The sequence below is a fragment of the Molossus molossus genome, unplaced genomic scaffold (assembly GCF_014108415.1).
Source record: "Molossus molossus isolate mMolMol1 unplaced genomic scaffold, mMolMol1.p scaffold_m16_p_15, whole genome shotgun sequence".
Classification (NCBI taxonomy): Eukaryota; Metazoa; Chordata; class Mammalia; order Chiroptera; family Molossidae; genus Molossus; species Molossus molossus.
This window is the reverse complement of record NW_023425350.1, coordinates 20,890,570-20,908,744: the sequence shown is the minus strand read 5'-3', so window position 1 is coordinate 20,908,744 and position 18,175 is coordinate 20,890,570. Positions and strand designations below refer to the sequence as shown.

At 40.3% G+C, this 18,175-nt stretch overlaps 1 protein-coding gene across 4 annotated transcripts in view; it reads right to left on the bottom strand.

Annotated features, from left to right (window-relative positions):
* TTC27 (tetratricopeptide repeat domain 27) overlaps positions 1-18,175 on the bottom strand; it is a 162,549-nt gene that overhangs the window by 57,828 nt on the left and 86,546 nt on the right. For all 4 annotated transcript variants that reach the window (XM_036263218.1, XM_036263219.1, XM_036263220.1 and 1 more), the window contains 2 exons: positions 11,546-11,641; positions 7,432-7,554 (listed from right to left, as the gene is read on the bottom strand). In XM_036263218.1, the coding sequence (XP_036119111.1) occupies positions 7,432-7,554; positions 11,546-11,641 (219 nt within the window). The remainder of the gene's footprint in view (positions 1-7,431; positions 7,555-11,545; positions 11,642-18,175) is intronic.

The following is an 18,175-nucleotide window of genomic DNA, read 5'->3' as shown; positions in this document are numbered from 1 at the left end:
TAATGTGGGAATTTGACCCAGTGTTTCCACATCACTTGATTCTTTCAAAGAAGCCAAGAAATCTAGATTTCTAAATGAAATAGCCTGAAAATGTTTACTCTTAACTTTTTTCAAAACGCTGTGTAAGCCAAACAAAATAATACCCCTTATAACTTCAGACCTAGAGCATTGAACTCCCACCCTATCGTGGATATCAGTTGCTCTTTTTCCTGCTCAGCATCCCTTCCCTGATCTTCTGATAACAGAACTCCTCTTCCCTGAGGAGAACCCATTCCAAGTGGTTCTACCAGACATGAATGAGGGCACATGACTGGCCCTTCAGTCTTCAGTTCAACCTTTCTGCTAAGCCCTGGAATTGACTATATTTTCCCACTGGGCTTCCTGGGCCCATCTTCTCTCCCTCACGGGGAGAGCTACAAGGCCGTGATGACATCATCTCAGCCCCTGGGTGCAGCTATGATGACAGGTTAACAAGAATTTTCAGTTGCATGAACCAACATGTTCCCTTTTTCTCACCCCAAGCTAGGATATGTCACTTCTCTTAAAACCAAAACAGTTCTAACACATCTCTAGAAAACTGTGTTACACAATCCAGTTTACTGACTTCCAACCATAAGAAGACCTGCCAGGGGGTTGGTGCCTTTACTCTCAAAGGCAGTTCAAAAGCCAGTTCTACTACTTACTGTATGCCCTTCTTTTCCTTAATCCTTACCTGAGGATATTTTTCCATTGATTTTCAAAGAGAGTAGGAGGGAGGGAGGGAGAAAGGAACATCGGTGTTAGGAGAGACACATCGACTGGCTGCCTCCAGCACAACCCGACCCCGACCCCCGATCCCTGATCCGACCCCCGATCCCCGATCCCGACCCCGACCAGGGCCAGGGACTGAACTGCAACCAAGGTACGTGCCCTTGACCGGAATCAAACCCACAACTCTTTGGTCTGCAGGCTGACCCTCTAACCTCTGAGCCGAACAGGCCAGGGCATGTATGCCCTTTTTGATTTGTGCCTTAACTTTGTGAATTAGCAGAAGAAATAGAAAATTCTAATGTATGAGCCTGGCCGTTGTGGTTCAGTGGACTGAGCTTCATCCCATGGACGGAGAGGTCCTGGTTTGATTCCCGGTCAGGGAACATGCCCGGGTTGTGGGCTCGATCCCAAGTAGGGGGCGTGCAGCAAGCAGCTGATCAATGTCTCTCTCTCACATCGGTGTTTCTACCTCTCCTTTCCTCTTTCTCTAAAAATAATCAATACACATATTTTAAAAGAAAGAAAATTCTAATGTATGATAACAGTGGCACTCATTTGACTTTGCTTGTAGTCAGTATACAGAAATGGGGAACTGGCAAACCAACAACTGTAAGAAGCCCTCCTGGCAAAGAATGAAGGGGGGAAATGAGCTCTAGACCCAGAAATGGCACTAACTATAAAGAACGTCTTTAAGGCCCTGGCCGGTTTGGCTCAGCAGTTAGAGCACCACCCGCCGACCAATGAGTCACGGGTTCCATTCCTGTCAAGGGCACGTGCCTGGGTTGCAGTCTGTCCCTGGCCCTGGTCTGGTTGTGAGGGAGGCAACCAGTCAATGTGTCTCTTTCACATCGATATTTCTCCCTCCCTCCCTCCCACTCTATCTGAAGATAAATAGAAAAAAAATATATCCTCAGTGAGGATTTAAAAAAAAGAATGTCTGGGGACTACAGAAATGACAGAAGTAGGTTTAACAGCTAGAGGTTTGTTCCAAGGGGACAGAAAAATGGACAGGCTAAGAATTTAACGGCACACGAACAGTCAGATGTGTCCACTTGACAATAGGTTTAGGCTTAAAAATGTGCGTGTGTGTGTGTTTGCACACACTGCTAACTCAAACAACTTGCGGCACACTTTATAATTCCAGTCTTCTCCGAAACGGGCAGCGAGAATGGATTCTGGTTTGTGCTCTAGTAGAGGCTGGTCCTCAAAGACGGAGACCTGCCGCTGGCAAGGGGCCCTACCATCCTCAGCACAGCGAGTCAGGACGGCAGGGCAGAGCCGCGGGAGCCCTGGAGCCCTTCTCCTCGTACAGCCAGGACGAGCCTACCAGCAGCGAGCAGTCTAAATTCTCCTTCTAGGAGCAGCAACTGACAGGCAAAGTACGACAGTCCGTCCTGGCCCTGGAGGTCATTCCTACCTGGGCTTCGTCCGTGTGCTGGCGCCTCGTCCTATTTGCTCTCTCACTAAGCCAACTGCTCACTAACCGCTTTTCACATTTATGTGTGTCATGGTATCATGCTCTGGGACTTGATTTTCCTTTTTTAATTTATTTTCCTTTATTGATGTTTAGAGAGCAAGGAAGGGAGAGAGAGAGATAGAAATATCGATTAGAGAGAACATCGATTGGACACCTCCTGCATGCCCCCCACTAGGGATTTGGTCCACAACCTGGACATGTGCCCTGACCAGGAATCGAACTGGCGACCTCTTGGTGAATGGGTCGATACTCAACTACTGAGCCACACTGGCCAGGCTGGGACTTGATTTTTCAAGGGCTACTTGGCAACATAAATATTCCAGGCCCAAGATAAAACATAATAATTAAAAACAGGCCTAGTTATCCAATTAGCTGATCATCTCCTATTTGTATTACCAATCTATAGAGTATTTTCAGTTATTTTGCCTATTTTTCTCATTCGAGTGAGCCCAACAGGTTTTGACTTACAAATGGAATATCTAATTTTTTAGGGGTTAACAACAACCATGATGGAAGGCAGGTGTGGAGAAAGAGTGTGGAGTCAGAAAAAAGGAAGGCCTGAGCTCAGATTCCAAACTCTGCAACGCACCAAGGCTAAAAATAACTCATACTTTGAAAGTTGTTATAAATATTACATGACATGACAAAATAATTATATAAAGAATACAGTACATAAGAGGCACTCAAAAATTGCACGATGTAATAACAGCATCTCACAGTATCTTTAGCATCTACTGAGCAAGAATAAAAATTCTGTTCTTAATTAAACGTATCCCATTTCTACTCCTAAAGTTAAAAGTTTTAACTGAGGGGGAGAGATCTCATTTGTTTTTGGAAAGAGAATACATATGTGGCCGAGGCTGGAGAGGTATATTCACCACATGTGAAGTCCATAAGGAGTGTCTACTTGGAGATTTGCTTCAGTGCAATAACTATTCAGTGAACACCTACTAGTCATTCATTCAGCAAATGCTTCTGAGTACTTACCACGTGCCAGGCCTGTGCTAGGTGTTGGGCAGACAGCTGTAAACAACATAGATTCAAGTCTGGTTCTTAAACAGTTTACAGTTTAGTAGGTGAGATAAGCCAGCAAATGGGAAATCAAAGTAGTACTGGGTGTCATAGGAGCACACAAGACGGCACCACCAACTCTGGGAGGGAGGTATCAGGGAAAACTCACAGCAGAAAGTAACCACCAGAGAGAAACCTGAAGAATAAGGAGGAGTTAGCTGGAGGACAAGTTCCAGACAGACAATAGCATGTACAAAGGTCCTGAGGTGAAGCAATGCTGCAAAATCAAGAGGTGACAAGTGGTTTTGTCCAGCTGACACTTTGGGCACAACCTGGATGAGCAAGTACAAAGAGGGGAAGCAGAGATAAAAGAGTGGGGGACAATGCAGTTAGCACGGTAGCAGGAGTCAGATCATCGAGGGGTGTGTGTTATTTGCCACATAAAAGACTTCCTTTCATGGTAAAGAACTCAGAGGTAATCCTGCAGACAAAGGGAAGTTACTTAAGAGTGTGGGAATGACATGATCAGATTGTCTTTTAGGAAGATCACTCTGGCTAAAGTGTGGGAAAATAACTCGTGGGAAATCTTTTCAATCACACAAAGAAACTATCTTCGAAGAAGAGGGGAAAAAAAACTGTTAAAAGAATCTCAGCTGTTAAACATGTTCAATGTTAAAAACATTCACTTACAATTTAAAGAAAAATGTTTTAAAAGCCCATGGTTACAATGATCTGCAAATGCAGCCTAATGAAAGAAAAAACACCACGATCTCAGGTAAACCTTGTTAGAAACGAGAGGAAACAGGAGAGGTCCCAAGCACTCTCTCCGCTCCATGACCCCATCCCTTACAGCCACCTATGCCAGCCAGGCCAGTCTTTGCCCTTCAATCAGGGACCAAATTTGCTCAACAAAATAAGAAGTTGTCCATACGCTTGGGGAAACTGCCAGATAACTTTAAAAAATTAAACGCTAACAGATGAGAACGAAGTCTACCTCAAGGTCAAACAAAATTAATCTTAGCTATCTTGTTAATGGTCATTAAAGAACGAGAATTCCGTAGGTAGTTTCTAAATCAGAAAATCTGAAACCCTACAATAGCAGGTGCAAACATGAGCACCAGAACACGATGATCAGAATTAGGTACTTTTCCGAATTTGACTTTTAAAAAGAAATCATGCCATTAAGCACTAAATTCAGTGATTAAAATTTCTCAAACTTCTAGTTAAGTTGAAATGTGGTAACAACTCCTGGCACATGACCAAATATTAAAGAATCTCAGCTGCTTAGAAATAAAACATTTGCTTCCAACTTGAAGCAAAATTTTTTAGGGTCTATGGCTTAACAGATCTGCAAATATAGCATAAGAAAAGCAGGTAAGGGAAGTCTTTTATGTGGCAAATAAAATGCTAATATCAACCTTAAAAATCAAGATTTTGAGAAATGTCTGACTGTAACTCACAAGACACGACAAAGTAACTAACTATACATTCCTAAAGATTAAAATATGCATATTTTCTAGATTAGAAACATGGAAATTTATCATTATTATAAGACATTTCTTACAAGGTCACGTGCAAATAAAAAATAAAAACTATGTACAACTACTTTGAGGATACAGTCAAATCTATTATCTGAAAGGAATGTATATTTCTTCTGCAGTTAGAGAAAGTCTTTATTTTCCATACTTTCTAAAACTAAATAAATTTAATATTTCAAAATAGGCTTTGTGTATTTGTGATTCACCAATTTGCTTAATTATTTCAAAAACCACTGTATTTTTATATACAGTATTATTTATGTTTACTGTAAAAGACCAGCACATTGAATGACGTAATGGGGACGACATTAGACTGGAGGGCGGGGTGTCAAGATATTCATTCATCCATTCATTCCTGTGTTAAACATCTGAGTACTATTTCAGTGCCAGACAAGGGGCCCTAGAAAATTTTTAAGTCCCTGAAGAAACATAATACTATATTCCATCAAATTTGAGATGCCATCAATTGTAGAACTAACTCTTAACTAATAAAGAAAAAATGCTTTCAATTAAATTATGACATAATGCTTGAATAAATCACGTCAGCTTCTCATTGCTTTAATATTTTTTCAATCTATTCGGATAAATTTGGCAATTTTCCCTGCCTTCGTTCAATATACTGCTTGACATTTTAAATGTCAGCCTTTCTTTATATACAGAACTGCACAGAACAAGATTCATTTGCTTTGGGGTACCTTCCCTTCCTGGCTCCCACAAAGCACTTAGTTGTTGTTTTTAAGAAAAAGTAAATGGAATTGTGATGATTTTCCCAATAACAAATGTCTACTTCCCTAGTTATCAAATATACATTTCTCTACGTTGTTTCTCTCCTGTCCTGCGTTCGATAACTTTTTGTTTCAATGCTAAATCACAGTGGGGCCTTTCTGAAGATATCTGACATGCAATCACATCCCGCCTACATAGCACTGACACCATGCCCATGACTCAGTCCAGACGACAGTGCTGACTGTGGCTACAGCCGGCTTGTACAGCACGGGCAGTGACAGCAACCGGAAGATGCCATCAAGTGTTAGGTACATTCCCAACTCAGAGCTGTTAAAACATGAAACAAATATGTCTTAGAATCGCAGCTAACACTCACGCAGCTCCATGCAGAAAGCACCATTCTATATATTTAACGTACATGAAAACCTGGAAGGCCGGAGATTATGGGCCTCTAGATGGGAAAATGGAGGAGGCCAGGGGGGAGACCTGCCCATATCACATGGCTAGCATGCGTCAAGGCTGGCATTTCAACCAAGACAGCCTGGGTCTCGAGGCCGTGCTTTTAACCATTGTGCTAGGAGCCTGTCAAGCTAATGAGCAATGACTGGCCTTGCACCCTGAGGTAAATCATTAGGGGCTCCTTCCCTTATGTGGAAAAACAGGGAACTGGAATGGGCCATTGTGAAGCTCTCTCCCAGGATGAAAATATTATAATTATATAATCTTCTGCAGTGAAATTATTTCCAAACTAGTTTCTCCTTAAGCCAATCCAATTCAAAGACCTTCACTGCCATTGGTGATTAGTGAAAGGAATGTAACTTTTACTACTTGTCTAAAATTGACACACTTTAGAAGGTATTTATGAATCAGATACACATGTACCACTATTTCTCTTTTTTATGGTTATGACGAAAGGTTGACTGTAGATATAAATGACCCAATTTGTGGGTTTTACTCTGCTTGCATACTAAATTTATGATTGAAATTTTGTCATTTAAAATTTTAATCCAAAATTAACATATGATTTCAATGTGTTAGTTTTAATAGATATTCACGATACAGAATTATTCTTTTTTAAGTGGGGGAAAACAATAGATTAACAACAGATGCAAATATTGCAACATTTTCCCTCCTGACCCAACATAAGGTGGAATCAAAAGTGCACTATACACTTAACAACTCTCCGCCCCAGGAGGCGGGGCTGCCGGCACTCCCTTCGGATTTTCTTCTCCAGACCCAGCCAGCTGCTCTCCTTCCTAGACTACCTTCCTTCTGGCCCGCAGCCTCTGATCATCAGACAACCCAGCGATGATTAAGATGAGTCCTAATATCCCCCTTGTGAAGCTATCCTACAGGAGGGGAGTCCGTAAAGGAAAGAGATCAAAATATGAAGTGCCTTTAAGTTTTCATCACTCATTCTTATATACCAAATACCATTATCAACTTTGGCCTGCATTTCTCTTTTATGTATATATACCCAGGAAGACACACAAAATAATCTGCTCCAACAGAAATCATTAAAAAGATTTTGGGGCAGGTACAGGGGGTGGTAGAGAAGGAGATGTAAGTGGACTGTTGGAAAAAGTAGGCTTAAAAAACAACCAGGTGAGCCCTGGCCGGTTTGGCTCAGCGATTAGAGCATCAGCCTGTGGTGCAGAGAGACCGGGGTTCTGTTCCCGCTAAGGGCGCGTGCCTTGGTTGCGGTTTGTCCCCGGCCCTGGATGGGTTGTGCGGGTGGCAACCACTCGATGTGTCCCTTTCACGTCGATGTTTCTCTCTCTCTTTCTCTCTCTCCCGCTCCCACTCTATCTAAAAAAAAAAAAAAGGAAAAGTATCCTCCAGTGAGGATTTAAAAAACAAAAACACAAGCAGGTAAGAAGGTGCTCAGACCGAGGGCTCTTGCCAGCAAGAGGCTCTTACTTTACATACCTTCCCATGCAGCCCAGCTCTTTCATAGCAAATGACAACATCTTCCCACATTTCCAGCTTCTCAAATATCTGAAGGGCTGAACTGGTACATCCCAACTCAAAGAGTAAACTTGCAAGCTGGCGCTAGAAAAATCAAGTTAAAATCATGAACATTTCTTTATGCAAAGACAGATACCTATTTCACTTGCATGTTTATCCAGTCTGCCATTTTAAGGGTCTGCTTATTGTAATAAATGCAGAGTTTATCTAATTCAAGCTCAACTAATTAGGAATTTGCAATGATTCAGTACTTACCTTTACTTTACAGAAAGTAAAGAATTAGAAAACAATGTAGAAAATGTTCAAAACACTCAACATATCCAGTTTTCCCAAGAACTCAGAAGAACATAAAAAGCAAACTCAGGCCCTTGCCGGTTTGGCACAGCGGTTAGAGCATCGGCCTGCGGTCCAGAGAGACACGGGTTCGGTTCCCGCTAAGGGCATGTACCTCGGTTGTAGTTTGTCCCCGGCCCTGGTTGGGTTGTGTGGGTGGCAGCCACTCAATGTGTCCCTTTCACGTTGATGTTTCTCTCTCTCTTCCTCTCTCTCCCTCCTGCTCTATCTGAACAAAAAAATGGAAAAATGTCCTCGGGTGAGGATTAAAAAAAAATAAAAAAAATAATAAAAAAAGCAAACTCAGTAATTCTTTTCTACCTAGAGAGTCTATATATGACCATCTCTGATTTGTAAAGTGGAAGCCAATAAATCAAATTTTAAAACTCTACTGAAAATGGCTATTATCAAAGAAATGAGAGATAACAAATGTTGGCAAGGATGTGGAAAAGGGAACCCTCGTGCACTGCTGATGGAAACGTAAACTGGCACCGCCACTATGGAAAATAGTATGGAGGGTTCTCAAAAAATTGAAAATAGAACTACCATATGACCTAGCAATTCCACTGCTGGGTATTTATTCAAAGGAAACAAAATCACTGTCTCAGATATCTGCAGTCCCATGTTCATTACAGCTTTATTTATGATAGCCAAGATATGAAAGCAACATAAGTATGCATCAATGGATAAATGGATAAAGAAAATGTGATATCTATATCTATATCTATATCTATATCTATATCTATATCTATATCTATATCTAATGGAATATTATTCAGTCACACAAAAGAAAGAAACCCTGTCATTTGTGACAACATGGATGGACCTTGAGGGCATTATGCTAAATGAAATAAATCAAACAGAGAAAGACAAATTCTGTATGACCTTACATTTACATGTGAAATCTAAAAAAATTAAACACACAGAAACAGAGAACAGACTGATGGCTGCCAGAGGTGGGAAATCGGGGTTGGGGGAAATGGATGAAGGTGGTCAAAAGGTACAAACTTCCAGTTATAGGATAAGTAAGTTCTGGGGTGTAATGTACAGAATGGTGACTACAGTTAACAATACTGTATTACATATTTGAAAGTTGTTAAGAGAACAGAGCTTAAAAGTTCTCATCACAAGAAAAAAAATAAGTGAGGTGATGGATGTCAACTAAACTTATTGTGGTAACAATATACAGCTATATCAATGCATTATGTTGTACACTTGAAACTAATACAATGTTATGTATCATGTATCTCAAACTAAACAAAAAAATGAAAGGAAATTGAACTCAAAGAAATAGATTTGATAAATAAATAATAGTAACTCCAAGCAGTCAATATAAATGACATAAATCTATGTTTTAGCTCGTATGTACTTTGTTCATAAGGGCATTTCTGGCTCCTTCTCACCCAGGTCTACTTAGATTTATTTTAACCACATTCTAAAAGACTTAGCTATCGAATTTCCCAGTTCTTGACTGATAAAAATGGATAAATAGTGGTAGAGTCAGTGAAGGTTAAACATACTCAAAAATAAAAATATTGTGGGTTATAAGTGGTCCATCCAACAGGAATGGGGGAAAAAATATTAGAAAGGTTTAAAAAGTAGGTGAGGCCCTGGCCAGTTTGAGTGTCGGCCTGCGGACCAGAGTCCCAGGTTCAGTTCCCGCTAAGGGCACATACCTTGATAGCAGTTTGTCCCCGGCCCCAGTTGGTGCCGTGTGGGTGGCAGCCAATGTGTCTCTCTCACATCAATGTTTCTCCCCGCCCCCCTCCCTCCCACTCTATTTAAAGAAAAATGCAAGAATGTCTTCGGGTGAGGATTAAAAAAAAAAGGGAGGTGAGGTTCTTGAGTAAGTTATGGTTTCAAATTAGACAGAAATGTGTTGTTTTCTCTTAAATACACTTTTGTACTCTTTCAAAATTCAATATATATTGAGTTAGGAAGCTAATGGATATGGAAAATCTGGGATTGAAAAAATGTAAGTGTGGTTCCCCTATTTTGTAAAATTTTTAGTACTGAAGGTGATTTAGACACCTGGTTCAATTTCTTAATTTTACAGTGAAGAAAAATGGAGGCCCAAAGTAAATGAAATACACCTGAAAATTAAAATATATCATCATAACAAATAAAGAGGATGGTCCAATTCTTTTGTATTCCATGAAGTATAAGAGAACTTGGCTATTTTATTTTATTTTATTTATTTATTTATTATTATTTTTTTTAATCCTCACCCGAGGACATTTTTCCATTTTTTGTTCAGGTAGAGTGGGAGGGAGAGAGAGGAACAGAGAGAGAGAGAGAAACATCGATGTGAAAGGGACACATCGAGTGGCTGCCACCCACACGACCCAACCAGGGCCGGGGACAAACCGCAACCGAGGTACATGCCCTTAGCGGGAACCGAACCCGGGTCTCTCAGGACCGCAGGCCGACGCTCTAACCGCTGAGCCAAACCGGCCAGGGCAAAACTTGGCTATTTTAGGATATATTACTGGATATTTTCAAAAAATGAACATGGCACGTGGGAGCTGGAGTAAATCCTAACGCTCGTGCAATTCAGTAGTTTCCACTTTTCACTTAATAAATAAAGCGATGGCATCTCAGCATACGGCTGGCTAGCAGCACAGAAAAGACTAATTCTCTTTTTACAATAAACGATGGTGTTACTTCCTGATCTTCAAAAATAATACATAAAAATATGGTTACTTCCTATAATGACAAAAAAAAAAAAAGATTTAATTTCTTAATGAAAAAGTACGTTTATGTAACTATCTAAAAATCCTAAAATCCACAGCTTTCTAAGTAGATAAACATTTAGCTTAAATTCTATTTGAAAAGTATTTAATTTTCCTAATGCTTCTGTTCAGAAACATTAAAAGTTACAACCTCGACAGACATGTTTTGTCCTAAGAGCTCAGAGTCTGAGACATCCGTCAACCACAAACCACACAGTACAATGCACTCCAAAAAGTTCCCAGATCGTGGGTAACAATATGCCAGACGTTCTAGCTGTCAAACTTTCTTTATGAAGAAGCTACTCCTTTGAGATTATATAAGAAAGCTTTTTAGGTGTTTACGTTTTACTGAGACTCCTTCAATAGATAACAAGAATTCCAATGTGTAATAAATCCCTTAGGTTCAAAGAGTATAAGTGACTAAGAAATCTCACAAGGGGGATTCTGGGTTACTGGACAGTGGGTTGGCATTTATAACTGTAAAGCTGGTTCAAATGATAACAGTTAATAAATCATCTAGAACCCCCTGGCTGGCGTTCCTTTAACTCCACCTCACATGCCAGAGCTTCCTCACCTGTAAAGTGGGAACATCTCACAAAATTGTTGCAATAAAATAAGAGAATGTGTGTGAGATGCAGAACAAAATGCAGGCCTCATACTGAGTGTGCAGTAAAAGCTGGCTGTTTTCAGTGGTTGTAATGAAGAGATAAGGAAAGAGGTAAACCAGACTAAAAGTCGGGAAACTAGAGATCTAGTTTATGAACAGCTGTGTGACCTGGAAAAGTGTACTTAATTGCAGTGGGCCTCCATTTTTCTTCACTGTAAAATTAAGAAATTGAACCAGGTGTCTAAATCACCTTCAGTACTAAAAATTTTACAAAATAGGGGAACCACACCTATAACACAGGAGAATTATGGGTTGGGGGCTAGAATCTCCACCCCAACATGGGGCGTTAGGAGCTACAACAGGCAATCTCATATCCTCAGATGACAAACAACAACAAAAATACCTGAATGGCCCAGTGAGGTGGTACTTGACAGCAATAGAAAATCTTCAGACGGTCCAATACAGATGTAGTTTTGTCTTCAAATTGGTCTGCAAGAGCCTTGAGAGCACACATCATAATCAGGATCCATATATGTAATAATTTTTAATATAAACAAGATTCTTATTGTAAAAGTCATACAAATGGACACATAAACAATAAAAAACACAAGTCACTTTGACAAGGTGATGGGATGTATACATTTTTTCTTGACTCTCTTTAAATGTTAAAAAAACTTAAAATTAATCATTTACATAAACATGTACATTAAAAATGTATCAGAAAAATGTTTTTAAAGCTAAGATTTTCTACAATAGTTCTTTCAAAGAACTGACCATATTAGTCAGTCTTTTTACTTTTCCTAAGAAAAACTGTTCTTCAGTGTATCTATTTCACAATGTCACTTTGACAATGGCACTCTAATATGAATCAGAGAAACACGATATGAAGAATTTCATTTAGGACTATTTCTCAGGAACAAGGTGAGAGCGAAAGGTGCATCTATTTGATCACAGACAGTGAGTTTCCTTACTCTTCAGCAACAGAACTGTAAGGCTAGACATCCATTTGTGCATGACCACCCTTAGGGGACAGCAGCCACTGGTCAGCATCTTGCACTGAAGCACCCCTCTGCTGCACCGAAATACCTCCACGGGTACTGAATAACCAAACTTCTGCAAACTACATCAGGAAGCAGACCAGTAGGACCAAGGTGGCTGACTCTGAGGAAGGGTACCACAGCCGACTGCAAAGTCGGGGCTGACACTATCCAATGGTCAAGTGATCAGCCATCCAAAGAGCTTACATATTCAGCATCAAAGTGAATGCAGACACACTCTGGAGTTCCTAAGCAAACACATGGATGGCAGCCTTATTATCATGATCATCTTCACCTGTCTCTTAATTTGTCATTCAGTTCATAGCAAATATATATCTTTTTCTGATATATACTTAGACCTTCTCTAAGCTGTTAACTATTTATTGCATAATACAGTACTCAAATTTCCTTTTTTGTCAGCCCTGTCTTATGAGGGGTAGATGGTGACCATATGGCAAGGTTAATTTTCTAATGTTAATGCACACACTGTGGTTATGTAGAATGTGCTTGTATTTGAAGATGGTGAAGCACCATGCTGGCAACCTAGTTTCCAATATTTCAAGACACAAAAGATAGCTATACTGTACTTGAAACTTTTCTGTAAGTTTGACACTATTTCCAGTTTTTACAAATTAATTTGTAAGAAGTAGCAAGTCCAAACTTCCTCAGAAGAAAGAGAAGGACAAGAATCTAACATATCCCAGCAGAAGCACAAGACGAGGAGACCAGTTTCTGAGCAGGGAGATGCCCCTCAGTTGGGGGATCTCTCTATTATACTAGGTGGGAAATGTATTTGTCAGACCAAGAATATCCTGTACAATGAGAAGATACTCATTACATCACTTGTTTGACAATCCAAGATGTTATTCAATCAAGCCAGTCAGAACAAATTGAGACATAACCACACTCCTAAACTATCTTGGTCAAAATATTTTTAAAGCTTTCTGGCCTTACTTCAGAGAAACTTAATAGCAAAAAGGTTGCATGCTTCTGCCCAAAGCTGTTTAGTTGTATGAAGGAGAAAAGAGAAGGAAAACTTCTGGCTGAATACATATGGTTACAATACATAAATAAAAGGTTCACTGAATTACTTCATCAAAAGGGAGGCAAATTCTCCTTTTTATCGAATTTTTTTCTTTCTCTCAAAGGAAAACAAAATAACTAATGCTTATTTAACAATAATAAAAAGCCAAAAGCAACATCGCAACGCTTACTTTTATGAAATCCTAATTACATAAAAAACATTTTATTTTCAGGCAAAACTCATGTTGTTTGCTGTTGTTACTGCATCTAGATAAAACATATTGAGCACTCAGTAAATACTTCCTGATTTATTAATAAACAATTTTGTTATGTATTTAAGATACTTTTAGATGACCTCAGAGTAAGTGTCTCTGATAGTCTTAGATCCTCTTCAAAGGCAAAGGCAAAGGCCACAGGACAGAGAAGGCAGAGAACCAAGCCTCATTTGAGCCGGAGCCCATGAATAAGCCCCTGTACAAGTACAGTCACGCTTCCTGATTAGGCTATATTTTTCATAAAGATAAAGATTAGAGTCTGGACTGTGTGGCTCAGTGATTGAGCATCGACCTGTGCACCAAGACGTCACCAGTTCGATTCTCAGTCAGGGCACATGCCCAGGTTGTGGGCCTGATCCTCACTGGGGGACTGCAGGGGGAGGCCAATTCATGTTCTCTCTCATCAACATTTCTATCTCTCTCCTTCCTTCCTCTCTCTAAAATCAATAAAGAAAAAAATTTTTTTTTAAACATAAAGATTAGAAACAGAATTCAAACCTATTTTCTCTCCTGCACAAAATATACTTCTTTGTACTTTAAGCAAGACAACCACCAAAATAAGATCCACCTACTGACAAAATGAAGAACATTCAATTAATACAAAAAAGAAAGCAGTGATGGTGTACTGTTATTTGCCTACCTTCCCTACTGGATTCAAAGTACTCTTTTTTATTTGCAAATTTACTATAAATACAAGGATATATTTACAGTGGATCTCTAGATTTTTCAGAGTAGAATTACTTCTAGCAACTCATTCTGAAATGATTGCATTATATTCAAACAGGCTAGAATCCCATACAGGCATGGTAAACAGTTCCATTCTACAAATAAACTGGAGGCCTTGACAGGAGAAACGTGCTGGTAAGTGATTTTGTTCGAAGTTTATCTCCAACAAGCAATTCATGTAACCACAATGGCACTCATTATGAAGTAATTTCCTATAAGATCTTTGCAATTCCAACATTCTATGAGTACATGGCTTTATCAAAAGAGTATTTTGTTTTACTTCAAGCATTTGAGGAGGTGTCTTAGTTTTGGCACCCTTAGCTGAACACAAGTATCATGTGCATTTGCTAGGGGCAGACCAAGCACCCAAATGGTCTGAGAAAGAATGGTAGGGCAGTGAGTACTGGGAGAACAGGACTGAAAGAAAGTGACGCCTCCGTTACCACTGTGTATATTTATGTTCAGGAACATGCGCATAAACAATGTGCTCACTGAGGAACTGGTACTTTGCAAGCTTTCACATACACCCAGAAATCAGGTAAACAGCCTCTAAAACAGTGCCCACCCTTTCACTTGCCATTTTCTCTTTCCAGTTTCTAAATGCTGTGAATTTCACGCCTGAAAGTCATGGGCACTTGGTCATAGTTAAAGCTGGAGGTGGTCTTTAAGGAGCGAGACAGAGAGACTGAGAGAAAAGCAAATGCCCTAAACCAATCATGAAGAACTGAAAGCAAGACAGAGCTTACTTGAGGACGATGACAGAGACATTTGGATCAATGGGAATGTTGAAGCTTATGGTAAGGGATAGCCTAGGGCTCAGTCCAGAGGTGGGGAGGGAGGGCCTCCTCATCCGGGTCTCTATCCCTTGTTCCTGGCTCTTCATTTGGGATGATGGTCCCTGATACCAGCTCCTGAACACCAACTCTGCCCCCTAGGCTCAAACACACTGCCTGCTTGAGGCCTGTCTCAGACCTTACATGTCTTGTCAGATGGAAATAAACGAGAGAATGCAGAAACAGGAGATGTGGGGCCTATCTGAAAAGCAAGCATATCGATTATAACAGCAATTACAGAGGAGCATAAACACTAGAAGAGGACATGACAGTGCCCTGCTTTATTCATCATGCAGAGTGTGTGCAGGGGACAGGCTCCATCTAATGTTGATACAACAAGAAATAAAACTATAGTATCTAAAAATATATAATAGAAGTGTAAACAGAGAAGCAACTAGAATAAAAACAAAAAAAAGAATGTGCCAAAAAATGAACTGGGAATTGGAGAACTTATATTTTTTCTTTGAGATCCTTCTAAGTGAACTAAGTTCTTTAAAATTATTATGATGTGCAGTACTAAAGTTATTATTATTTTTTTTTATCCTCACCCGAGGACATTTTTTGTTCAGATAGAGTGGGAGGGAGAGAGAGGAAGAGAGAGAGAGAGAAACATCGACGTGAAGGGACACATCGAGTGGCTGCCACCCGCACGACCAACCAGGGATGGGGACAAACTGCAACCGAAGTATGTGCCCTTAGCGGGAACCGAACCCGGGTCTCTCCGGACCGCAGGCCGACGCTCTAACCGCTGAGCCAAACCGGCCAGGGCTAAAGTTATTGATATGCAGTTTAAAATCAAAATACAGCCGGCCAGGGCTAAAGTTATTGATATGCAGTTTAAAATCAAAATACAGCCCTGGCCGGTTTGGCTCAGCGGTTAGAGCGTCGGCCTGCGGTCCGGAGAGACCCGGGTTCGGTTCCCGCTAAGGGCACATACTTCGGTTGCAGTTTGTCCCCGGCCCTGGTTGGTCGTGCGGGTGGCAGCCACTCGATGTGTCCCTTCACGTCGATGTTTCTCTCTCTCTCTCTCCCTCCCATTCTATCTGTACAAAAAATGGAAAAATATCCTCAGGTGAGGATAAAAAATAAAAAAATAAATAAAAATAAAATCAAAATACATTAATTTAAAAGCACCTTCAAAAATAGGGGATTGGTGCCCTGAGTAGTTTTTCTCAGTGGTCAGAGCCTCAGCCTGTGGACTGAAAGGTCGAGTTTGATTCCTGGTCAAGGCCATGTATCTGGGTTGCAGGTTTGATCCCTAGCCCTTGCTGGGGTGGTGCTGGAGGCAACCAGTCGATGTGTCTCCTCAGATTGATATTTCTCTCATCTTTCTCCCTCCTTCCCATTCTATCAAAAACTCAATGGAGCCCTGGCCGGTTTGGCTCAGCGGTTGGAGCATTGGCCTGCGGACCAAAGAGTCCCGGTTTGGTTCCCGCTAGGGGCACGTACAAAAAAAAAAAAAAAAAGATGCTTAAAAACTCAATGGAAAAATATCCTCAGGTGAGGATGAACAACAACAACAAGAACAAAAATAGGGGATTGGTTAAATAAATTATATCACCTCCATTTAACAGGGTGACATAAGGCTGCTGAAATGGATAAGTTAGATCCATAGGTATTGGCATGCAGAGTTGGTCAGGCTGTCATATTAAGAAGAAAAGGTAGAAAGCAATATAGATTGCATGATCCTGTGTATGTTAAAGCACACTTGTTTACTTATGCATAGAAAGAGGTCTAGCCTGGCTGGTGTGGCTCAGTGGATTGAGTGTTGTCCCATGGACTGAGAGGTCCTGGTTCGATTCCCGGTCAGGGCACATGCCTGGGTTTCAGGCTTGATCTCCAGTAGGGGGCGTGCAGGGGGCAGCCAACTGATGTTTCTCTCTCACATCGATGTTTCTCTCTCTCTCTTTCCCTTCCTCTCTCTCTAAAAAAAATCAATAAAAACATTAAAAAAAAGACATCTAGATTACAGTGGTTTTCAACCTTCCTAATGCCACAACCCTTTAATACAGCTCCTGATGTTGTATGTGGGCATATATGCATGGGGGCGGACCCCAGATAGAGGAGTGGTGTCTCGGTTCCTAAAACCATCGGAAATATGTGTTTTCTGATGGTCTTAGGCGACCCCTGTGAAAGGGGTCGTGACCCACAAGTTGAGAACCGCTGGTGTAGAAGGATACAAAGTGTTGAGATTGGAAGGCAAGCAAGGGGGAAAAGCTTTTTTTTCTTTATTTTCCATTTCTGTACTGCTTACATTTTTTTATAATGAGCAGGTATTATTTCCATAATTAAAAACAACTAAGAACAGTGACATAGTTTAAAAAAACAAAACACACTTTGCCACTACTAACCATGTGCTTAGTCCAGATGTTACACATAATGCCTAAACAGAGTGTGGTGTTCCATCCATATAAAAATAATCTAAAGGATCTCTGCCTCGAATTATTCAAACATTAAGTACAAAGCTTAGTGTATAAAGCCTGACAGCATGTTACTGTGGCTAGTTTTTCCTCCAATTAAGGCTTTTGTTATGACATGTCCTTAATCATTACTAGAAATAAAACAGCCATATAAAGCATCAACTCTAAAAGAGAAGTCTTTCAACCTACCCAGGAGCAATAATCTCCACAATGGTACCAATTATCCAGGCCTGGGCCCTCCCCCCTCCAATAATTAACCACGACAAAAATCCCAATTCCGTCTGAGCACAAGTGAAGCTACAGTATTAAGAAGAGACTTTTTTTTTTAATTTGCTTAAAAATTGTGAAATTTCAACTAGCTACCACAGTTAAGGAAGTCAAACTGCACCATGAACTGTCTCTAGTGACAAAAAATGGCTATAATCTCAAATCTCCAATTCAGTGCAATGTCCTCCCAGAAATTCAAGGGTGAAGGAAAAGGTCCTTGCTGGGTCATCATCTTCAGAGGCAAAACCACCTGGACAGGGGTAGACTATCACAATTAAAATGAACAGGTCTAAGAGACAACTAAATAATATTCATTAGCAAGATTATTTTAATAATTGACATTATCAAATGACAGCTCAGTTAATCAAACACATACTTAAAGCAGTTAATATGACAGAAGACAAAGATGACATTTGGTTTGCACAATTTTGGGGGGGTTTGGACATGAGTAA